Here is a 24,508-nt window from a genome sequence, read left to right as displayed (position 1 = left end):
CTTCCCCCTACTCAGTGGCTTCTCGGTGTGGGGGGGAATGTCCTCCCCCTTTCTCACATGCTTTATTTTGGGCTCTGCATTTGGTTATAACCAATACAGTAAAAGATGTAATAAAAAGGGAAGATGCTTTAAGAGGGCAAGGTGTTTGGGGGCAGAGTGGCACGTCTGTAGAAAGCCAGGCTTTTGCTACCGTGTACAAGTGGGACAAGAAAAACATGGTTTCGGTGTGTGACTTTAAAGAAAGGAAAACTGTTGCTGTAGTCTTGGGCCCAGCATGCCAATGGAGGCGTCCCCGTGTACTGACGTCCTTGCTCTTCCAGATTCGGACTCTTCAAGAACAGCTTGAGAACGGCCCCAGCACCCAGCTGGCTCGCTTGCAGCAGGAGAACTCGATCCTGCGGGATGCTCTGAACCAAGCCACGAGCCAGACGGAGAGCAAGTAAGAAAATGTGTTTTGGTGAATACACGGATGTGAGCTGCAAGACATGGGTCATGCAGGGTAGCTTTACTACACTGTCTTCCTCCCTTCCAAAAATCCAACCCCCCCACCACCCCAGGGCACATCTAGTGCCCGTGAAAGTAGAGCATGCTCCAAGCTTCTCCATCTTTCTGCTGGTTAGAGCTGGTGGCAAGCTTTCTGTTGAATCATGTGTCTTTTTGAAATCAGGTTTTGTTTTGCATGACTCAGCTTTCTTGAGGAAAGTGTCTGCTTTTTCTTGGGGGGTGGGGTGGGGAGTGTTAAATCAGTGTTTTCAGCTGGAAAAGCACATGGTCACTGTGCCCCTATTCATGCACAGCCTTCCCTTGATAGGAAGTAAAATTGACACTCCAGGCGATGTAGTCTGATTGTGGAGCATGGCCCAGAGGACAATGTGAGCATGAGGTATCCAAACTACAACTCCCAGGAGGCACCAGGGCAGCATTTTCTTTTCTTTTTTTTTAAATTAAACCTAGTCAGTCTTCTGTGGGTGGGAAACCACTTTCCACCCAGCATTATTACCGATGCATTGCAAAATGCTTGCCTTCCCACACCCCATCATGCCAATTCTGGAGCAGACTGCTCATTCTCGCTGAATTAGGGCGCAGTTCAGTTGTGATGTAAATGATCAAACTCCTCCGTCTGACCTAACCAGGGCTTGAATTGAGCCCAACTCCAGAACACTCGGCACTCAAATATCATTTTCTGAAGTAACATTCAAAATTCAGTTTAGCTGCCGTCTGTGAAGACTGACACACTCCTGGCTCATGCATTGTGATGGGGCTCTTTGTCTTTGAGGGTTTCAATTCGGTGATTGAACTTGGCTCATTTTTCTAGCTTTATAGTTTCATAGAGTTCCAGTCCAGAAGGGCCCACTAGATTGGCAAACCATAGGTGTCTTGTTTAGTGCAGGTAAATTGTACTGTTCGGTTTCACTCTTTGCTCTGCAGTGTCTGTCTAACCTAGATCTAACCTACCCTAGTTAATTATCTACCCTGATTTAAAATAACATTGCATATGTGATTGATGGAAAATCTTGTACTTCCTAATTGGGTTTAAAAAAACTCCTAATTTTTTTTGGCTGTAGAATAAGAGAAAAGGAAGAGTAACAATAGAGAAACAAGAACTAGCCAGTGCATACTAAACAAGCTTCTCTTTAAAATAAGAGATCATTGACTATTTAGTTTTTATATAAAAGCTTTAAAGTAATTGACTCAACTCCAAATGCTTAGAGCACTTCCTTTTTATGTTCTGAAGATAAATCCTCAGATTTTTACATCCTAAGAATGAAACTCCATCTTTTGAAAAGGGGCTTATTAACTTCATTGTGACTTTTTTCTTGCTGAAGAGGTTCTCTGCCATGAAGGAAATTACACATTTGGGGAAGCAGGAAAAGGACATGTCTCTAAATATTTGCATCTGAAGTAATGCAGTAAAAATATGTTTCAAGTGTACAGGGCCACTGGAACAGTTTATATAGTGGGGGTGCTGAGAGCCATTGAACCAAAGTGTAAACCCTGTATACAGTGGAAAATGCTTCACGCCAGGGGGTGTGGCTGAACCCCTAGTTCCAGCACCTATGCAAGTGAAGGATTGAGGCTGATGAGATAACTCCAGTCCCACTGAGCTGGAATAGTATGAGTCTATACAGAAATGTAACTGATTTGTCTGTCTGTCTGTCTGTCCAGGCAAAATGCAGAGCTAGCCAAGCTGCGGCAGGAATGCAGTAAACTAATGAAAGAGCTGTCTGAAAAATCGGAGACGCTTCATCAGGAGGAACAACAGAAAAAGAACCTGGAGATAAAGGCCGCTGCGTATGAAAAACAAATCAGCCAGCTCCAGGTCAGCACTGTGCCAACAAACCACTGTTTTTTGTTTTTCTTCTAGTCATGTGGCTTTCTTCTCTGAAGTAGCTACCTTTATTGTAGCTGTTGCTTACACAGAGGAAGGGTGGTCTTGTGGTTAGGCATTGGACTGGGACTCTGGAGATCTGGCTGTTTGACCTTGAGCAAGTCATGTAAAGCTCTGTGCCTCAGTTTCCCTTCTGTAAAATGGGGATAATACATAGGGGAAAGATGGCATTGTCTGTTTCGAACCAAAGCTGTTTCTTGCTGTCTGTGCAGCGTGCGGCACCGCAGGGTCCTAATTAAGTAGTGGAGCAGTGGGTGCTATTTGAGAGTTTTTGGATGAAATGTCTGTCAGTCAAAATACTGATTAGCCAAAATGGAAGCTTTGCGGGAAAGGGTGTTGGGTTCAATGAATTTTTTCCACTGAGGTGGCGGGGAGAGATGGTCCAAACGTTGTTCCATTTCGACCTTTTAGAAACGAAATATTTCTGGTTCAAAACAGCAGGTTTGAAATGTTAAGCTAATTGGTTTTTAAAAAAAAATTGGCCCAAAGCAAAACAAAATACTTCTATGAAATGATGATTTTGGATTTTCAACTTATGAAAATTGGTGACTTTTTTTTTTTTTTTTTCCTGGTCACAGTTCTGGACAGAAACATATTTTCCCTACAGCAGGCTTGTGCGGGATGGGGAACAATTTCTTGCCCAGCTGTAATTGCTAAACGAGTAGCTAATAACATGGAATATTTAGACTAAGGTTTGGTAAAGGCTTCTTGCTACAGGAGAGTATCGTCTTGGGCCTATTTCTTGCTGAAAAATCAACCTCTTCACATCCCTTTCCCTCACCCCCATGTTAGCCTGTACACTATAGACTTACAAGTTGGGCATATTGCATCACTGACAGAAGCTCAAAGGGTGGTAAGAAGCATGATATATACGGGGGGCGGGAGGGAGAGAATCTCCATTTAAAAACAAATTCCTCAGGACACCAAAAATCCAGTTGATGATAAACCTAGGGTTGATCTGATCAGCCTTAACACCACATAGCCAGGTCTCTTTGTATTCTGATGGAAACTGGTGGTCAGTAAACTGGCCATTGGCTGCCTTCACCCCTGCTGCTTCTTTCCTGTCCCAGAGAGCGTCGGCTGTCACCAGAAAGACAAGCCTAGCCTGACATGAGGTCAAACGAACTAAAAGCACTATCAGTTTAATGGGGGTTTAACACGGAGTGCTGCTGAAGATACCTGACACTGGTCAGAAGTTGCCTGGCCCATTAGTGCTGCCCTCACGTAACACTGCCATACCAGGAATTCTCCTATTCCTGTGTCCCACCTCAGACAGGGGCCAGCACCAGATGCCTCAGGGGAAGATGCAAGAAGCCCTGCATAGGCAATTGGGAGATAATCTGCCCCCATGGAAAATTCCCTCCTGACCCCCAGTACTCCAGAGGCTGGCTCACACCCTGGAGCATGAGGGTTTATAACTCTGCGTATTCTCAGCCATATAAATGTCCAACCCAACTGTGCCACGGCCAAGCGTCACTGCAGCACAGAGCAGGGCAAAGTGACACACGACTCGGGTGCTCTAGGACAGTGATTGCCGTCCGCTTGATAACAGGAGCATCATAAAAATAGTTCCACTCTGAAACTTACCGGCAGCGTGCCTCTCGTCTGAGGGGGTTTATGATATGAAGTGTACCAGAGTTCTCACGCAACAGGGACCTTGCACTCTGTCTCGCGCAACCTCTGCTCTGTCAGAGCTTGTTTACCTGCAGACAGGTGAGAAAACTGGTTTTGCATTACTGATGGGGAATGTGGTGTGTTTTTTCCTTTTTTTCCTGTTCCTGCTTTTTTGGTGGCTGGTTTTGTTACCGCATGGGCGACACTTAAACACTACAGCGCTGGGTGTCAATATAGGAGCCGTGGGTTCATGGCGCGCAGCGTATGGACCCCGTAATGCCTCATAGTCAAAAATATCGATTCTCAGGCTGTAGTTCGATTTAAAGGGGAGACTTGCGGTATTGCTTCTTACTCATATGCACAGATGACATGCAAGGAAGTTAGGCCATGAATCCTAAAGAGGTGGCAGCCAGCCACTGTCTCCTGAAATGATGTTGGCGTGCGTTCAGCAACAGCAGGAAATCCCAGCTTCATGGTAGCAGAGACCCATATCACATTACAGCTCTCACAGAAACCTTCATATTGCTCTGCTGTAAACTGCCTTCTCTCTCCTGAGATGTGGTTTGATGTCTTTGATTGCTCCCAGTTCAGAATGATCCCTCACTCTCCCAGATCTTGGGAGACAGGCCAGTCCTCGCTTACAGACCACCCCCCAACCTGAAGCAAATACTCGCCAGCAACTACACAACAGAACCATTAACCCAGGAACCTGTCCTTGCAACAAAGCCTGTTGCCAACTGTGTCCACATATCTATTCAGGGGACACCATCACAGGACCTAATCACATTAGCCATGCCATCAGGGGCTCGTTCACCTGCACCTCTACCAATGTGATATATGCCATCATGTGCCAGCAATGCCCCTCTGCCATGTACATTGGCCAAACCGGACAGTCTTTACGCAAAAGAATAAATGGACACAAATCTGACATCAGGAATCCTAATATTCAAAAACCGGTAGGAGAACACTTCAACTTCTCTGGCCACTCAGTAAAAGATTTAAGGGTGGCAATTTTGCAACAGAAAAGCTTTAAAAGCAGATTCCAACGAGAAACTGCTGAGCTTGAATTAATATGCAAACTCGATACCATTAACTTGGGTTTGAATAGAGACTGGGAGTGGCTGGGTCATTCACATATGGAATCTATATCCCTACGTTAAGTATCCTCCCACCTTCTTGTCAACTGTCTAAATGGGCCGTCTTGATTATCACTACAAAAGTTTTTTTTTTTTTTTTCTCCTGCTGACAATAGCTCATCTTAACCAATCAGCCTCTCAGTTTGTATGGCAACTTCCAACGTGTGTGTGTGTGTGTGTGTGTGTCTATCTATATCTATCTTCTTACTCTATGTTCCATTCTATGCATCCGATGAAGTGAGCTGTAGCCCACAAAAGGTTACGCTCAGATAAATGTTAGTCTCTCTAAGGTGCCACAAGTCCTCCTATTCTCTTTGCAGTTCAGAATAGGCTCCTCCCGATACACATTAATGCATGTTCAAAGCATGCACACTTCTTTTGAACTGTGTGCTTACCTGGCTGCAGTAAGAGTGAATGGAACTGGGGAACGGGTCAAGTCTCAGGAGGGACCTCCTTTGATGTGGCCCCAGGGGGTCAGGCATGCAAGCTTGAGGGCCACCTGGCTACCAGACAAACGCAGGCCTCTTGACATGTAACACTGGCCTCTCTGCATGATCTACAACTCTGCCTACCTGCTGCATCCATTAATGTTAACAAAATAATGGGCACCTGACTGAAATATTTCTAAGTGAATAATCTCTGTATCACGCTAGTTTAAGGCGACATGGTATCTTTATAGGGAAAGAGAGCTAGCTGTGAACATGGCTGGTATGTATATATGGGGGGTGTGTGGATCTTCTCTTGGAGACTGAGTCAATCTCAAGTGACTTAGGAACTTTTAAGCATTGCCCAATATCTGAGCTAAGTTTGTGCAGTTGCACAACGTTGTCATCCCTCTGAAAGCTTTCAGAGTTTGAGAAATGTGCTTTTAAAATCTGCTGATGGCTGTAGGAACGGGACAGATGGAGGGGAGTGTTGGCCACAGGTTGCCATAACTTTATCCTCACTGGGGGCTCTTGTCGGAAAGGGGGAGGAGAAATAAAGAGAGTTTCTCTTTTAGCGTGATCATCACATTCTCTGCTCCTGTGTCTCCATGAAGGGCCAGCCAATGCGTGCCCTTCTCTTGACACTTCTTGATGTGGAAAGATTGTACTCTGCCCAAACCACACTGAAAATTCCACTGAGCCGAACACACTTCACCATAATAACGTATCGAGTAACTCTGTTCCTAGCCAGCTGGATTCTGTAGCGGCTGGGTGCTTCAGCTACACATCTAGCGTGTGCCATTGGCAAGAAAAATAAGCAGGCCCTCCCTGCCATGGGGAGCAAATGCCCTCCCCGGGAACCCTGCCCCCTGCAGGGGTGAGAATGGGCAGCAAGAACACACTAAGTGAGGGGATGGGGTAAAGCATGAGACGTTGGTACTGAAATAGACAGAGCTTACTCTAAGAAGGCGCTCGCCAGCCCCTCGAATTGCTCGCAGCACAGAAGCTAATGGGAATACAGGGCAGAGATTTCAGCACGGACCATGCTCCCTACCCTGCTGGCTCGGTAAGCAGCTGTGTCCTGTGCCAGCTGGAGCTTTGGGGCTGACTTTAAAGGAGGCTCACCACAGTGGTCCTCCGCCCCCAGGCAACTTAAGGGCCAGAGAGACGCATTGCTTTGAAATGAGAATTTTTTCTGTTCCTTCCCCTCACTGGAAAAAAAAATTCTCATTCAAACCAAGCAAACATTTCTGATCACTCCATCGAGAATCTTCCCAACAGAAAACATTCTTCAATAAGATTTATTTTTTTTTTTTTTTGGACCAGCCCTAAATATCAGATGTGCAAACTGTGCACACCTGACTTGCACGTGGAATTACCATGGTCGTGCACGTATGGTGAGATGCGCTTGCATCCCTGGCTGTCTGGCTTGTACCATGGTGGAAATTGTAGGCCCGCTTCAAAAATCTCGCCCTAGGAATATACAGTAACAAGCACGGCCCCAAACTAGGGAATGGTGGGGGGGTTATACACAGAACAACGCTGCCAGCTGAGGGAAGGAGGAGACCATTGAGGGGCTTGTATACCTCCAATCCAAGTGCTGTGCGTGTGAAAGCTTCCTGCGTGGAGAATGCTGGGAGAAGACTGGAAATCAGACAGGGCGGGACCTGGCAGACCGGCAGTGGGGCTGCTCTCTCCAGCCTGGCTTAGTGTCTAGCGCGCTCTTCTTTTTTTTTTTTTTTTTTCCCCTCTCCTTCATGCAGACTTCTCAAAAAGAAATGGAGGCGACACTGCAGAAGAGGCTGGATGAAGTAAGCGAGGAGCTGCGCAAATCCCAGACCAGCTACAAGAACCTGCTGGCGGACACGGAGAAGGTGAAGGACCAGCAGCAGAGCATTGCTGGTGAGAGGATGCTGCAGGGATGCCCAGGAGGGCGCGCATGCTCTGCCCTGGAGCTCAAACTTCGCCCTCTGCCGGCCTTCGCCTCGCTAATGCTAGCATGTTCCTTTCTGAAGCGGAGCAGGGCGGGCCTCTGTGTCTGAGTTTCAGCTGCTGGCCCTTTCCCAGAGGCCCAGCGGGAGCTGGGGAAATCCCAATGGTGATTGTCTGGTGGCCTGCGGGTGCTGCTGGGGAAGTGCTGAGAGCAGGAGTGGGGAGAATTGGGCCTTTTGTGGGGAAATGCCAGTGGGAGCTGGGGTGGGGTGGTCCAGAGCGGGGCAGCTGCGCTAGCCATGATGACGACACCAGAAGGCAGGAGGTTCCCAGTTTTAGCCTCTCTGAGGCTCCGTCCTGCCTGGTGTGGTGCTAAGGGTCTGACTCTCAAAGCTGAAGCACTGGTGAACTCGCTGCTTTATGTGGGGTGCTGCTGCACAGTCCTGCTTCACGGGGGGGGGGGGGGGCACAGCTCCTGGCACGGTAGATCCTCCACTCCCCCTTGCACGAGAGGACAGCAAGCGTGTGCTGCTCCCTGCTGTATCGTGCACAAGGGCTGGCAGGTTAAAGCCGACACTTGGGGTGGGGTGTCTTGGCCAGCCATGTTGTCAAAAATCCATCACTCTGTCACTGACGCGAGAGCTACAATAAAACGCACTCATTCTTCCGGGTGAGCCTGCAAATAACCGTCCATACTGCCTGGTCTCGCTGCGCGTGTTCTTTACCTGTCTGCCCAGGACCTTGCTGTCTGAAACGTGCTCGTGGTCCAAAGCCCTGTCCTCTCTAGGGCTAACTTTAGCTCTGGCCGTCTACGTTCTCTCTCCCTCTTTGAATCTGTACACATCTAACTTGCCTCTGTCTCCTCTACCCACCTTCCTCTGGCAGAGTCTGAAGCCAAGCTGCTGTCCTATGAAATGGAGGTGAAAAGTAAATCGGAGGAGCTGAGCACCCTGAAAGTGAAGCTGCTAGAAGCCAGCTCTGAAAATGAGCAGCTCACAGAGAGGATCAAATCCATTGAAGCTCTCCTGGAGGCAGGCCACACGAAGGAAGTGGAGAAAGATGCAGACTTGCAGGTCAGCGCCACGGTGGTGGTCCCTACATCTGAAGGGGAGAGCAGGCCTGGGATGAAGCGTGACTTACAGCATTGCATGCACCGTAAGCATGCTGGAGAGGGGGTGGGGAGCTGTCCTGTACTGTTTATAATGCATGTATTAAAGGCAACCTCTGTCTAACTTTCAGGCAGCTAATCAAGCAGAAGTGAGCCAGCTGCAGTTAAGGTAAGACTGGTGAATGTACTGCTCTCTCCATCCGTGCGCTGAAAGGCTGCACCAAAGGAGTCAGGGCTGGGATTCCCTTCCCCCAACTTTCCCGTGAGCTGTTCATATGCTGACATTACTGGGGTGCTGTCACTGAAGGCAAAGTTAAACGGAGTGCTCTAGCTGACTTCTGGCAGGCGTAGGCCATGTAAATGTTGATTCGCACGCTGGCCTACACCAACGGCTAGTCCATTTTGAAGTGACACTTCTTGCAAATGCACGAACAGCTGAAGACCTAAGGTGTGTTCTAGAGTTGACAGGCTTTGTAGTTCTATACAAGCTTCCCATTTTTGAGAGATGCTGAAGTAGAGGCCAAGTTTGTGTCAATCAAAATGAAGTTTGCCTGCCAATCAGAGCAACTTAGCAATACCCTCTTAAAATTTAAACCAGTGGCAGACTTCCTGAAAATAAATCTATAGGAATGACTTTTCAGACTGGCTTTATGCCCACGAACACCCCTGGCCTGACTGCAACGGGAGCTACTAGCATGCCAGTCGCTTACCTGAGTGTCTCCATGCAGCTCCAGGTTCCTTGGCCCAAAGCTTTCAGAATTGACTAGTGATCTGAGTGCTCCTGAAAAGGGTGGGTGCCCGATGCTGCTGGGAAAACCAGGCCCCCTTCAAGGTACCGAGCTGACGGACAGAAACTGTGGCACCCAAGTAACTAGTCGTTTCTGAAGATTTGGGCCCTTCACTCTCAGTAGCCATTTTTGAAAAATCTTGGCCTAGTTTAATTTCAGACAGAGGTGAGCTAAGAGCAGTTTCAAGTCCTGCGTCTCACCCTACAGAGTTCACAGCTTGACAAATTGCACTCTTGTTTTGAATGCTTGTTTTCCTTTCCTGGTGCCCGTTTTGAAGACCCACTAGCCAGTTTCTCCTGTCTAATTAGCTGAGGACACAGGGGAGTCGGTACAGATAACTGTACTCAGCAAACTGGTTCTAACTTGGGCAATTGTATCCTGTCCTCCCCCCAAAAAATCTGTCTGCCATTTGCTTTGGGCAAAGATCTTTGTTTTATTTTTATTTTAAAATAAAGAGAGACCCCCAAAACACTGGTGCATATTTGGTGGAATCTCCATCATTGGGGATTTTTAAGAGCAGGTTAGATAAACACCTGTCAGGAATGATCTAGATCATACTTAGTCCTGCCGTGCGTGCAGGGGACTGGACTCGATGACCTCTTGAGGTCCCTTCCAGTGCTATGATTCTATGTTACTGCTGGCACAGTCTGGCTGCCTGTCACTGAGGTCTGCAGGGACTTCTGGCACTACATAGCTGTCCTGTTAGCATGCTGGGGTGCATGGGGAAATTTGATCATGACTGCTGACAGCACATGACTCGGTGAAGAGCACCGCTCCAAACACGCCCTCTTGTTTCATTGCAGACTTCAAGCGAAGGCTGAGCAGGTCTCCTCGCTCGAAAAGGAAGCTATGGAGCTGAGAGAGATAATCGAGCAGCAGAAAATGAAAAACAATGTGCGTGACTGGACGAGCTGAACTCCTGTTCCATCAGCACAAACCTGAACAAGCCCCTGATTTGCGTTTGACCAACAATTGGGTTTTAAAAGTTGCCCAATAAAGTTTAAAATGTAGGGTTGGGCAAGTCAAAGGCCTAACTTCTCTGTGCCCTGAGAGACGCTCGTCTCTATCCGAGGCACCTAGGCTACTGTTGGGGTGGCGTTCGCACGCTTGTGCCCTTGCTAGGAGAGAAGCTGGCTGACTCCCAAGTAGCAGAGGGCTAAGGGCTTGTCTACGCTTCCGTGCAGGGTTGAGCTAAGAAACGTAACTTCAGCTACGTGAATAGCAAAGCTGAAGTCGACGCGCTTAGATCTACTCACCGCGGTGTCTTCACTGCGGTAAGTCGATGGCTGACGCTCTCCCCTCAACTCCGCTTGCGTGCCTCGTTCTGATGGAGTACCGGAATCAACGGGAGAGCGCTCAGCGGTCGATTTATTGCATCTAGACTAGACGCGATAAATCGACCTACCGCTGGATTGATTGCCGCCCGTTGATCCGGCAGGTAGTGCAGACAAGCCCATAGTCTTCGGTGGGGGAGTCTGACAGAGGAACAAACGAAGCTGCGGTCTGGGCCTGGCAGCCCTCTGGCCGGGTGGGGGTGGAGAAGGGTCTCCAGCTAGCCAAACTGCCTCTGTGGGCTTAGTGTACCCTCTCCATCCCGTGAAGCAACACTAGGAACAAGGCTGGAGTTTGCCACGGGAGTGGGTGAACCACTGAAGCAGGCCAAGCTGCATCTTAAGCAGGCCTTTAAGGGATGCTCCTAGCCGCTGGGAATGGGAGTACTGATGAGTTGGCGAACGGGCCTCTTCCTTCCCACCTTGCCAGGAGACTCGATGGGCTGTGACTGCAAATAATGAGGTTCATACCTGATTATCTTAAGGTATTGGACCACTGCAGTGAGAATCCACGTGTATGGGCACATACATGGAGGGTGTATCGCAAGATTTAGGAGTCTAAGCAAAATCTGGCTTCCTAAATGGGATCATCAGAATCCCCCTCCCCCCCCCGCAGCTCCGTGCTGTGGATCCATAACTTCCAATAGCGGCAAGTAACATCATGCTAAGCAAACCTTGTGGTGGTCTCCGTGGCAGCACGTGGCTTATTCCTGCGTGCGTCTGTCCCAACAGGATCTTCGCGAGAAGAACTGGAAAGCAATGGAAGCTTTGGCCTCGGCTGAGAAAGAGCGTGAAGAAAAGTTGTTTTCTTCCACAAAAGCAAAGGTGAGTCTTGCCTCTATCAGTAACAAAGGGGGGTCTGGTCTTTGGAGCCAGACTCTGCTGCCGGGGAGCAGCTACAGAATGAGGGACCTGTTAGTTTCTAAACTGAATTTCAGCATCTCTCTGTTTGCACAGATTCTGTTTAAACCCTGTGATTACTCTCTGTGCATGTTGACCCCTTAGAGCTCTTCCAGTAAAACTTTGCCACAATCATTTACTCTTGGGCCTTGATCCTGCAACCACCACGCATGGCAAAGGAATAGTGCAGAGAGACTATTGAGTGCTACAGTGAAATTTTCTTTTCAACAGCGCTTTCCCATAACTTAACTGCCTGAATTCTTTGAAAACAAACTTTGTACGGAGGTGTTGGTGTTTTTCCTCTCTCAATATTGGTGGTGGTTAATGTTGGCGTGTCCCTGGCAGTGGTGTGGGAAGGTAGCAGTGTTGTAACATTCTGTAAATGTTATGGTGAAAGGAAGATGATGCATATGGCTCGTCAATATTGCTGCGTTTCCGACTCGTATAGAGATGTGCAGCATCACCGCACGGGATGCTGACCTCATCAGATGGGCGTCTCAGAATGGGAACTTGACTCCTCTGTTCTTGCGTAACTAGCCTCGTGGAGATTTGTGCAAGTTTTGTTGTTTTGGCTTCTTTTTCCCTCCCCTCTTCTGCAGTGAAGTATCGACTGCAAAACAAAGGCCAGGCCCTCAGCTTTGTATAAATCAGCATAATGCCATTGACCTTGGTGAAATGAGAACAGCTGGGATCTTAAGGTGCTGACTTAAGTTTAGTTCATGAAAACCTATGTTTTCTCTTTCAGGAGGATTTGGAGCAGCAGCTTAGCGCAATTCAGACGCAAACAAAGCAGACGCTGCTTTCTCTCTTCCCGCAGATCACTGTAGTTCCACAACAGGTCGGCACTAATATTCTCATGCTATTGGAAGGTGAGCAGATAGCTGCGCCAGTGAAGGAATGGGATAGACCAACTGATGCTCTGTTTTTATTTGTTTAATCAGGCTTACGGGGTGTGGCTACAGGAGTTTAAGGAGAAGAGTCTGGGAATGCTAGAGCAGCAGACAGCTAAAACAGAATCTCTTGTAAGTGATCTCGTAAGCACTGGACAGCCATGCTCCAAACATCTTGCTTTCTGTGGGCGTTGGTGTAAGGCTTAGCAGCTACAGACCAACATCAAATCTAGCAGCAGCTCTTGGGGGCACGGGGAGAAGGGGGCCCCCATTAAAACTCCTTTTTCTTTCAGGATTCCGCGCTTAAATTAAAGGAAGCAGAAGAGGCGCAGAGCACTTTACAAGCAGAATGTGAGCAGTACAGAACGATTCTTGCTGAGACGGTAGGTTAAGCCATTCAGGCCGTTTCTCCTCTTCGCTGAAAGTACCACTCCACCTTTCTTGCCACTTACGAAGCCAACTGACTTTGTGACAGCCAAATCATGTCTATAGTCTCTGAAGACACTGCACAGATGGGATGCATGTGACTTGCAGCCGTTGTTTGGAGGTTTTTGCAGAGCTTGGTTAAAAATATTTGCTGTCTGAATCCATCTAGCTTTCTTATTTCTTAGTAATTAAGATAGAACTGCCCTTGAAATGCTACGGCTCTGCTACAGCATGGTTTGAGAACATAGAATCCTAGAATACCCGGGTGCCCCTGTTCCCCACGCACCCGTTATCAGGTGCTTGATACAATGTGCGAAGATGCCTAGCAGTTCCTCCATGGTGGTGGGTCCCTTCCTCCCCTAGTTTTGCAGAGACAGTCCAGTGCTGAATCCAGCAGGCGGTGGCTGCTTCCCTAAAGAACCTAGAAGCCAAGCTGACCTATTGATTTCAGTGGGCGCTAGACCATGCCCATAACTTCCTGCCTTGACAGCAGTTTGAATGCGCCCCCCCTGTGAGCCTTCCCTTCTCCACCTGCCCAGCCTCACACTTTCGTCCCTTCTCCCTCGGCAGGAAAGAATGCTCAAAGACCTGCAGAAGAGTGTGGAGGAGGAGGAGCACGTGTGGAAAGCAAAGCTAACGGCATCCGAAGAGGAACTGCAAAAGGTGCATCCTAAAGATTCTCGTCTGTGTGTGAGCAGGAATCCCTGGGGTGCTGGCTGCCTATAGTGCTGGGAACCAATGGGCTGGTGACGTGTCTAATGCTGTAAATAACAAGGGGATCATAATGATCCCTTCTGGCCTCAGTCTATGAAATGCAAGGGCTTTTAGAGGTCACTTGCTAGGGAGGGGCACATCTTTAAAAGGCTCTGGGGTTGAACTTGGTGTAAAAACACGTCGTCTTAAATAAAGATAGCACTTTCTTTGCCCTCTGCAATACGGCATGGGCACGCGCTGGGAGGTGAGAAAGAAAGTTGCCCTCTGTATAAGCTTCTGCCTCGCTGAGATCCTGACACGCACATTCTGCCTCTTGAGCTGGTGACGGTATTCCATTACTTACCTTACAACATTCGCATCCAAGCTCAAGAATCAAACTCCGGCACCTCCACTCCATGCAGGGGAGTCTGGAAAGCCTTTTGATGTTCAAAGAGCTGGCTGTGTCAGAGCACAGAGTGCACGGCATTCTTTGCAAGGCTGTTTTTCCGTGCTACTTTCGGGACTCCCCGCTGTAGAGGAAATTGGCTACCTCTACAAGTCTGGATTGATGCTGGCATTGGAGTGTACACTGGTACGCGTCACAAAAGAGCCCCATTCAAGCCACCCACAGTGTGCGTAATCCTCTCCAGCTGTCTGTCTCGCTGCAGACAAGAGATACTCTGGGCAGGATGGTGCATAAAGGCTGAGCAAGAGGCTGTCCTCTTAAAAGGATAACCCTTTAGAGAGTGTGGGAATGAAGGGGTGTGGCTGATCTCTTATTCCTTAGCTGGTGTTCATGAGAACTTGCCTGGGCATACTACATTATAAAGGAATTTAAAATGTCCCTCTAAAAAGATTTTACACTCAAAAGTGTCTAAGCTTAGCATTGTGGAGCTCAGTATTTGTGTCAAATAGATAATGTTAAATTTACTCTGGTTACAAGGGGTGTGTGTAATTCCCACTCCCATGAACACCAGAGTTTTGAGAGAAGCTGGCTTTTTTCCTGTGATGGCGGTGCATGAAATCAAGATTCTGCTGGCCATATTATGTTCTGTCTTGCCCATGCGTGTAATGTGAAGTTGTTGAGGTTGCATGGATGTAGCTGAACATAATATGGCCAACAGATTTGTCATGGTTGGTGACTGGAGTTGGTCAGGAAATGACGTTTTCCTCCTGAAAAACAAAAACTGAGTGGTGGCTTTTTTTGTGTTAATTTTCCATTGAGGTTTTCAAACTTCAAAAATGTTCAGTTTAAAACCAAAAAAATTTCAGGTGGTGGTGATTTATTTATTTTATTTTATTTTACTTTATTTTTGGATTCTTCAGCAAAAATGTCAATGCCCTCAAAAAGCCATTTTTTTCCCATCAAATGCAGCCAATAGAAAACATTCTACTGATTGCAGTGGTGACTCATTAGAAGGGAGGAACCCAGCTTGACTCTCAGATCCTTGGCTTAGTTTGCAGGGATGACTGTATCGTCGTCCCTTTTTGGATACGGTTAGTAATGCGGCAGCACCTAAAGGTTCCAATCCTGGATCAGGACGCCAGTTATGCCAGGTGCTGTACAAACGCAACAAATGGTCTCTCCCTCAAAGAGTTTAGAGGCTAACCGCACTGTGCCATTTTTAGTCGCTTGTAGGAGACATTTTAGAGGAGAGTCCATGCTGGGAAATACGGCTTATTAACACTTTTTTTCTTTCCATTTTTTCTGGGGGGGTCAATGCTTGGTGTAGTCCCAAGTCCAAGTGAAATCTCTTGCAGAGGCTGTGGACCAGGTGAGGGCAGAGCTCCAGAACACAGATCAGGTATGGACATTCTCTCCTACTCCAGAAGGAAAGGGTACTAATTTCTGCTGCATCCCCAGAACTTCCCTTTAATGTTGCCAGAGAGAGGCGATTTATCATTTCTTCTAAAGCCCTCTGGGGGCAGGGAGGTTGGGAGAATTGGTCTTGCTGGTCTAGAGAGGCTAGATATGCAAACAGATGAACACCTACATCGTGACCAATCAAATCACTGGGCTCTCCTTGTTTTAATCAGCTGAAGGAATATACTTCTCTTCTGGAAGCACAGTTGGAAAATCACTTGGAGACTGCCAGTTCAGAACGCCAGAACTACACAAAAGAAGTTGAAGTAGTAAGTGTTGGTCATCTGTTTGGGGAGCTGGGGAGAGACTGAAGCTAATCGGGGCCAGGAATCTCCAGAGCTTTAGTCCAGTGTGCTAGCCGCAAGCTCATCCTTCCCCTCCAGGAGAATAGGTGGTATCTGCCTCGTTAACAGCTGGATCCATTCCTGACTTGAAGTGAACGGAGAGTTGTGCAGAACAGTCGCTCCTTTTGAGGTTTTTAAACACCCCGAGCATCTCTGAATGGCTGATGATGAATTCCCCTGGCATTAGGGTTTAGAAGGAGAAGCTAAATGAAGCCATGGGTGTCAGAAGACACAGAGGGCACTGCCCACTCCTCTCCCTGCAGACCCACCAGGCTATGTCTTTGGGGCTTGTCTTAACATCAAATCTGGTGTTTGAAGATAAGCAGCCGAGTTAGCTTCAGGTGGGACTGAGCTAGAGCTGCTTGCGTACTGAACAGAGTGCGGGGTTGGCTCGGGTGAGAGCGGAACTCCTCAGTCATTCATGGCTTTGCAAAGCCTTGCGTCTGTGTGTAAATATGCTGCCTGCTGTCGGCCTTGCTAAACGAGCCGGCCAGGTGAGGGTGAGATGCTCCACCTCCTGTCCCCGTAGAAGCCGAAGAACTGCTTAGAACAGAGAAGTCTTCGATTTGCAGACTAACTCCGAAGGGTTTGAAAGGGAAGGAGTGGTTCTGAAATGGGCAGCAGGCTGGCATGGTGACCGCTAGGCCCCGGCCGGACCTGCTACACCTTCACTCGCCAGAGATGTGGATCCTATTTCACTAGCCTGCCTCTGCTCACAGGTGGACAAACAACTTCTTTAAAATGGGCTTTACGAGTCTTCAGGCTTGGCTCTCAAACCTGTTTGTTTTTTCAAAGGTGCCTTAGGGAGTCGGGCACCTGAGTCCCGTTGAATTGTAGTGGGAGTTGGGTGCCTAACTCAGGCTTCTTTGGCAAGCCAGTCATAGATCTCTTTCAAGATGCTGGCAAGTAAAGAGGCTGCTCTCTTGACTGATGATTTAGCTGTTCTGGCCCTCGCACCATAAGTGTACAGTGTGCGACAAACCCAGACCGCTCCCTGCCCCAAAGGTGTGTAATGTCAGGTAAACAGATGCAGGCCAAGGTGAGGCGTTGCATGCTGGGTGGCATAATGGTGTGAAAGGCTCACTGGAAGCAGTAGCTTAGGACAGAGAGGCTCTTGCCAGGTTGAATTTGAAACCCTCCCGAATGGGGAGGACAGCACGAAAGAGGGCACCAAGCAGCTGGGAGAGCAGAGGTGTGAAGTGGGAGGGGAGAGGCCTAGCGTATTTGCAAACCAACTAGCGAACAGGAGCAGCAAACAGGCGAGTTTTACAAGGGGGTTCTCTGGGTGCAGGAGAAGCGCCTACGTGAGCCTAGGGGGTGAGTGAGATTTTGTTTGTTTGTGTGTTTGCTTGAGGGGTGCTTGCTTGACGTTTTTCTTGTGTCGTCTGTTCTAGGGGCTGAGTGCTGGGCCTAGCGGTCTGCTGGGCAAGGCTGAGAGCTTCCTAAACAGGGTCTAGCCTGCCATCCTTTGCTCCCTGATCCCTTGACAAGGGGCCAGGCTAACTTGGGGAGATCAGTTGATAAGTGCAAAGTAATGGACATTGGAAAACATCATCCCATCTCTACAAAATGATGGGCTCTAAATTAGCTGTTACCACTCAAGAAAGATCTTGGCGTCGTCATGGATAGTTCTCTGAAAATGTCTGCTCAGTGTGCAGCAGCCGTAAAAAATATCAACAGATTGTTAGGAACAATCAGGAAAAGGCTAGATAATAAAACCAGAAAATATAATGCCACTATGTAAATCCATGGTACACCCACACCTTAAATACTGTGTGCAGTTCTGGTTTTCCCATCTCAAAAAAGATCTATTAGAATTGGAAAAGGTGCAGAGAAGGGCAATGAAAATGATTCGGGGGATGGAACGGTTTCTATCTGAGGAGAGTGAAAAGTCTGGGACTGCTGAGCTCGGAAAAGAGACAACTTGGGCAGGATACGATAGAGGTCTATACAGTCATGATTGGTGTTGAGAAAATGAGTAAGGAAGTGTTGTTTATCCCATCATGTAACACAAGAATGCAGTCACCAAATGAAATGAATAGGCAGCAGGTTTAAAGCAGACATCACACAGCTGACATTCAACCTGTGGAATTCATTGCCAGGGGATGTTGTGAAGGTCAAAAGTATAACTGGGTGCAAAAAAGAATTCGATAAGTTCATGGAAGATAGGCCTATTAATGGCTATTAGACAAGATGGGCAGGGACGCAACCCCATGCTGTGGATGTCCCTAAACTACTTACTAGCAGAAGCTGGGACTGGATGACAGGGGATGGATCCCTTGCTAATTGCCATGTTCTGTGCCTTCCCTCTGAAGCATCTGGCACTTGTTGCTGTCGGAAGACCGGATACTGGGTTAAATGGGCCTTTGGTCTGACCCAGTACATCCGTTCTTATGTAACTGATCTGCTGCTTCTTCTCCCTGCCACTCCAAACTCCCAAGCTTCTTCCAGACACTAACACAGATGCTGACTTCCCTCTTCTTTTTTCCAGTTGAGACAGCTCTTCTCTGAATCCCAAGAACAGCTGGACGCAGCAAAAGCAGAAGCACAGAAACAGAGCAAGGAGCTTGCACTGGTAATGGCTAATTGCTAGATAATAGCTAATCTAAGGTTGGGTCGACACTTAGAAGTTGTTGTCTCTGTAGAACTATTTTGGTGAGGGGTGTGATTATTTGTAATGATGTATCAGTACAATCTGTAGTGTGGATGCAGCTCTACTGATGCACAGGTACAGGTACCTTTATATCTTTAGAGCTTGTCTACATGGGAATGCTCAAAATTGTTCTGAATTAACTTACAAAGTGGATTGAAGTCCCCTTCGTGTTCAGGAATGGCTATACTGGCGTAAAGCACTCTCATCCTGGCATAACTCTGCCAACACTGGATCTCCACTGAACTCCGCATGGGGTCTGACTTCAACTGTGTCCAACTCCAAATGCCTGTGGAACCATCTGCTAGGGGGATTTGTATTTTGAACATGCTGAAGAAGGCGGCAAAGGGTTTCACACCATGAAACTCTTTGCGATTTCTCATTGTTGCTTTCATGATTAGACCAGATTTTTCAGGGTTCCAGCTATGCTGGATAATTCCCAGGCGGAAACATGAATTTAAGCTGCTGTAAAATATATATAACCCAGCCAGGACTTACGCGCTACTGGGTCATCTTCAGCGTGTCGAGGAGTTACCATGCGAACTGACTCTCTGGGCACAGAGAATGATGCTCTCATGGGTCCAGGGTTCAACTTCATGGATCAAATAACAAATTGACTCACTCCCCGTACCTTGCGTACACACACCACTATATTAGAAGAATGTTAGGGTTGCGAAGTCTAGCACGTAAATTGGGAAATGCCAGTGTAATCTTTTCACCAACTTTTAAGACCAGAAGGGACCACGCAATAATCTAGTCTGACCTCCTGCGTAACACGGGCCAAGGTTGCAAAGGTAGCCTTAATTCTGGCATTTCCTATGTTAAGAGTGCTTGATTTTGCCACCTTATTATTTTAGTGCAGAGTGTCTGTCTAATACATATGTGCACACATTCCTTGGTTGATTGCCATTGGATTTGGCAGTAGGTCCCCTTATGGGAGGGATCCTGAGGGCATCCAGTGTCCCTTAGATGTCCTTATAGATCATCTGTTGGCTGGAGGAATCTTTCTTTGGGTTCCTTTTGAAACTGGCTTTTCTGTATGTAGGAATTAGCCATAGAAATCTATGAAGGTTGCCCTGTCTGTCTCTGAACCCATTTGATCAATGTGATGTGACTGCCCTGTAAGAAGAAGTGTTAAAAAGTTAACAGGATTGCTACTCCTAAGGGTTAACAAATCATGAGTTTGTCTTAAAAATGCCAGAATCTTTTATGCTGGATTCTTAATTGCTTTCCGGGGTTGGGAACCTTAAGGCTCACATTTCAAGCTGTTCTTTCCCAACATGAGGGCTAGAAGCTTTATTTATTTTATTTATTTATTTATTAATTAAACAAAAGCTGTGGTTCTCACGTAGTTGTGTAACTCCAGGAACTGGAGCTTTCAGAAAAGGAGTTTGATATTGGGAGACTCGTGATAAAATCCTGAGGGTTGTTTACACTTTTTAAATGGACGAGAGCCAGGCAGTTCAAAATCTCCCTCCTCAGTGGACCGTCTGGTTATAGCTTCTTTTGAATAATGAAAGCCTCGCATGCACTGTAAATCTAATCATTTGGATCATTCAGGTAGTTGTCACAGATCTATACCCGCTGCGGAGGAGTAATTAGAGCAGTCAAACAGGGAAGCAATTCCAGGTATTTAGCAACTTCTGTTTTCATCTCTTTTCCCAGAACAGGACTGGTTGTAAATCTTCTAACCTTCCAACCCACGTCTCCGTAAAGGGCAGGGCAACACTGGGAATGGGTTGAGCGACTGCAGGGCACCTTGGCAAGCTGAGTAGAAATCTACGCTGGCTTCTCTTGATAGCAGCCGCTGGCTCTGCAGCTCTCATTGGGAATGTTACTGTTCATAACAGAAGTGGAGATCACTTTAAAAAATAAAGGTCCTTAAACAAACGCAGGCAAGGTGCAGTGTCCCTGCTCAGACCCCAGTTTTGGCCTGCGTGGCTTAGAAAAAAGTTGTAGAAAGACCCCACTTAGGATCTTCCCCGCCCACCATCATGGTTGAGTCATTTTTGTGTGATAAGCTGCTCACCAAGGAGTTCTCAGGCAGTTAATAGAGTGTCGTATTAAAGTGGTTCCCTGCCTTTCAGTTGCTATTGCACTGTGAATGTCCCGCTCCCCAGAGAAGTAAATCCTTTACAGAATTCGAATGCAAGCTCTGGTGTCTTCTGGATCCATTGCAAAATCAGCCGTGTTTGGGATTCCTTCCGCAGATGACCTGGTTGGAAAGCAAGACTGAATTTATCAGCCCCATGCCCTCCCTGTAATGTTACCGACTATCCATTTAACAGCTACTGTACTTGGAAAACATGGACTGATGCTCTGGCCCTGATCCTCCAGTTGGCTCCACCTGGATCTGATCCTTTTGTCTCTGAGGAACCCTAGGAGCACATGTAAACAGAGAAGTCTGACTGTGGGGATTCCACTGCAGGATCGGGGTCTGTTCTTGTAACCCTTCCATAGGGTTGAGTTCGTGGCAGGTGAATTTCACTGCAGCGGGTACCTGGCGAACCCCATCCATACCAGTGAGGTTGCAGCTGTTCTTATGTCACTGAGTCTGGTCTGATAAACTTTGAACTGTTACTTTTGGGCGGTTTCAGGAGGATGTGCTGTGTTGGATCTTCATGGATCCCTTCTGCGATTTCCGAAGGAGCGCAGTGGGATTTGGGTGTCTCATCCTCTTAGGCAGCTCTGGGAATCTCTCCCCCGTTGCTCAGCTAACTTCCAGTTGACTTGTTCAGGCAGCAGAACAAATCTGACCACAGCTGCGTTCCTACTTTTGCTGGCCGCTAGGAGCCTTTTCCATTGGCCACCCTCCCTACCTCAAAGCTTCGCCCGCACCTTGACCGCCACTGTGTGTCACTGAGCCAGGCTTGCTGGTCCTTGTTTCAGGTCAGGCAGCAGTTGAGGGAGATGAAGAACCGCGTGCATGATGGAGAAGCAGCTGGGTCGCAGGCTGACCCAAGCGAGTGCGAGGCCCTCGAGGTTAGGGCGGTGAGACCACTGCACGCTAAGGCACTGATTAATGACTGCACTTGTCCCATCTCCTGCTCGGCACCTGCATGATAATTGTGTATGGCTTCACTGATGACTGTAGACCGTGTGTGTTGTGCTGTTTCTCTGGGGCTTCTATTGAGATGGTTAATTTTCTTAACTAGATAAGGGAGGGGAACAAGCTTCACGTAACAAATATTCTTACCATGGCCCATTTGTAAAGAGAGGATTTAAAAAACCCACTTTCTTTTCGTAGTTCTAGTGGGCCCCAGCTGAGACCAAGGCCCCATTGCGCTACGTGCTATACAGAGACCTAGTAAGAGACAGACAGCCCCTGCCCCAGAGAGCTTTGTTGAAGTAGATATCACGCAGGGTGGGAGGAAGGAAGTGGCATTACACATGGGGGAACTGATGAAGTGACTTGCCCAGGGTCATGCAGGATATCTGTGTCAGAGCTGGCAATCCAGCCCAGATTTCCAGAGTCCCAGCCCCATGCCTTAGCAGTGAGACCATCATCTGATCACTTTCTGAGCAGAAATGAGGTCTGGCTTTGAGCACTGCTCCCTGCTTTTGAGACCTCCTTGTTAGATGACAGTGGGATGACTCCTGGGCTTAGTGGCAGCTTTAGGGGATCCAGGGTCAGAAGATGGGTGGGCAGGGAGTCCTGCAGAGTTGATGCACTGAGTCCTTGAAGTGAGAGAATCCATTACACTGAACTCCATGTACTCTCTCTGGCTGGTTTTACAGGGTGCTGCCTTGTCTACTCAAGGGGAGGGCAGTCACCATGTGAGGCCTTGGAGGGTGGAGAATTCTGGTCTTAAAGGGGTTCTTGAGCTAAGGATCAGAATTCAGAGGGGCAAAGACTTTGCGTAGGATTGGATTTCTAATCTCACTAACCGGAGTTGGGTTACAGGAATTAACTGAGAGTCTTTCAGCCTAACCTTTCTCTCCTCATTAGCGTACTGACCCCACAAGCTGTGTTCTCTGCTCTTTGGGTCTTAATCCTGTCCATTGTGGAGTTTTCCCCAAGGTGCTGTGTTGCCCAAGTGGTGGGGAGCTGTCAGATGAGATGGGTGGGTCAGTCTACTCTTGGCCTTTGCAAGCGGCTCCAGTTCAAGTTGCTGGGGTTGGAACAAGGGGGGAGTATAGCACCAAATTGGGCAGAGACTGGAAGTGTAAAACTACTGGCTAGAGATTTCCTTTTGCTTAATCTTGGAAGCCTTTGGGGATTAGAGATTGGAAGCAGGGCCTGGCAGCTGCCCTTCAGGGCTTTGGGGAAAGCTCTAGGGTCTGTCTCCGTTTATCTACGTGTAGCAGGCTTCGGTGTCACGTCCGCTCCAGTTGATCTTTCCAGTGTGACTGATTCACTTTGGTTTCTCTGCAGTTGAAAACGCAGCTGGAACAAACGGAAGCAAATGTGGATAACGAGCAAGCACTGAGGCAGAAGCTAGTGCTGGAGTTTGAAGAAGTAAGTTCGAACCTGCGTGTGCGTGGGACTCTCTGGCCTGCTGTCTGTGAAAAGGACTTGGAGGGAAGCGAAGCCCCCCCAGACAGAAGGACTGTGTTTAAACCGATGGAGGGGGGAAAGTCCTTTTGAAAGGCTGTATGTGATCACCAGCATAGCAGAATTTTCATTACGCGGGCTCTTCCAAGCTGTTAATATGGGCGGGATGGCAGAAGGTCAAAATAGATGGTCGCCATCCCTTCTGGCCTTTTGTCTATGCCTATTACTGACAAAGACCTGAAACTGAAAGCAACAAGTTTGGTTCTTTAATCACCTGTTGTAAAATGCTGGTAACAGCCCAATGAGTTACTTTAAATAGTGAAGTCTGTCTCTGGGCTGCAGGAAAACGACTCCCACAGTCTGCTTCCGCTGGGTTGAGTTGGCTCTCGTTGGAGTGTGTTTTGTTTTATAAGGCAGCTCTTCAAAAAAGTGGAAAACTAGCCTGAATTTAACCAATAGGACCCTGGCCTGTAAATGTGGGGAGGACAGGTTGGCTGCTTTTGTCCCCAGTGCTACTGGGGAAAATGCTACGATGTTCCACGCAGCTGCTCATGGGGCGGTGGAGGAGCAGAACACGGGTCTGCTCTGGGCGCACATGCTAGCCCGTTAATTCTGGCGTGAAATGAATGAAGGCTGTTTGAAATATTGCCTTGGCCTGCCTCTTTCTAAGGAGTAAACCATCATGGCTGCTGGGAGGGGCGTGGCCGCAGAGGGATCTTTAAAACTTCCTGAGCCTGATGTGTGCGTTCTGCTGGCAAACTTGCAGGCACAAGTAATGCCAAGGCCTGCAGTGCACCGGCTAGTTTCTGTTCGCAGTCTGCCACGGGTACATGCAGTGCGAGAAGGTAGCGCGTGGTGGTCATGAGGGTTTACCTTTAAATTTTAAGCTGAGATTTGTTTGAGGTGATTCGTCAGTGTAGCCACTGAGAGCAGTGTACTCACTGCAGCGTAGCGGAGCTCTGCGCCGACGGCTAAGCATAAATGTCACTATACCCACTGCCATGTGGCGCTGGGATTCTTGGCCAGCTGAGCTTCCTCTCTGCTCTTCTGGGCCACGCCCTCTGGACCCCTCTGCGCCCTGTCTGACAACCACCCGTTGGATTCTCAAGTATCCTACTCGGGTAGGACTGACCTCTCCAATTCCTGAAACCACAGGCGCAGAACTCGGTGTGCAGTTTGCAAGCGGAACTGGAAAAGCTGAGATCTGCTGCAAACGTGGCATCCTCGGAAACGGAGGAGGTTCAGCACCTGAAGGTAATTCCCTGCACGCCCCCCCTTTGCAGCGTGGGGTCTGCAAGCCCAGGCGGGCGAAGGGCGCCTTGGGCCAGATTTTGGTTCCAGTCTCTCTCTGCTGCCCCGGTGGGTGAGAATTCTCGAGCCTGCGGGCCTAACCCTGTGAGGGACCGGAGGGGGCAAGGGCATCGCGCTCAATGCCGGCAGCTGCAACCTACGAAGCGGGAAGTCTGGGTCCCCCTAGCAGCCCAGAATGCAGCCCTGCCCTTTGACGCAGCCTGGAAGCAGCA

General features: G+C 48.2%; 1 protein-coding gene across 5 annotated transcripts in view; it reads left to right on the top strand.

The window, feature by feature from the left end:
• Positions 1-24,508, top strand: part of RRBP1 (ribosome binding protein 1) — a 55,835-nt gene that overhangs the window by 28,468 nt on the left and 2,859 nt on the right. For 2 of the 5 annotated variants that reach the window (XM_084623087.1, XM_084623089.1), the window contains 17 exons: positions 321-439; positions 2,167-2,320; positions 7,328-7,466; positions 8,382-8,569; positions 8,736-8,773; positions 10,196-10,286; positions 11,456-11,548; positions 12,369-12,461; positions 12,565-12,645; positions 12,807-12,896; positions 13,510-13,602; positions 15,366-15,437; positions 15,670-15,765; positions 18,332-18,415; positions 21,380-21,502; positions 22,866-22,949; positions 24,141-24,239. In XM_084623087.1, coding sequence (XP_084479213.1) covers positions 321-439; positions 2,167-2,320; positions 7,328-7,466; positions 8,382-8,569; positions 8,736-8,773; positions 10,196-10,286; positions 11,456-11,548; positions 12,369-12,461; positions 12,565-12,645; positions 12,807-12,896; positions 13,510-13,602; positions 15,366-15,437; positions 15,670-15,765; positions 18,332-18,415; positions 21,380-21,502; positions 22,866-22,949; positions 24,141-24,239 — 1,737 coding nt within the window. The remainder of the gene's footprint in view (positions 1-320; positions 440-2,166; positions 2,321-7,327; positions 7,467-8,381; positions 8,570-8,735; positions 8,774-10,195; positions 10,287-11,455; positions 11,549-12,368; positions 12,462-12,564; positions 12,646-12,806; positions 12,897-13,509; positions 13,603-15,365; positions 15,438-15,669; positions 15,766-18,331; positions 18,416-21,379; positions 21,503-22,865; positions 22,950-24,140; positions 24,240-24,508) is intronic. The other 3 variants (XM_084623088.1, XM_084623090.1, XM_084623091.1) reach the window with 2 other exon arrangements.

The sequence above is a fragment of the Lepidochelys olivacea genome (genome assembly GCF_965140295.1).
Source record: "Lepidochelys olivacea isolate rLepOli2 genome assembly, chromosome: 3".
Taxonomy (NCBI): Eukaryota; Metazoa; Chordata; order Testudines; family Cheloniidae; genus Lepidochelys; species Lepidochelys olivacea.
The sequence above is the reverse complement of the archived record's forward strand: the minus strand, read 5'-3'. Positions and strand labels throughout refer to the sequence as shown.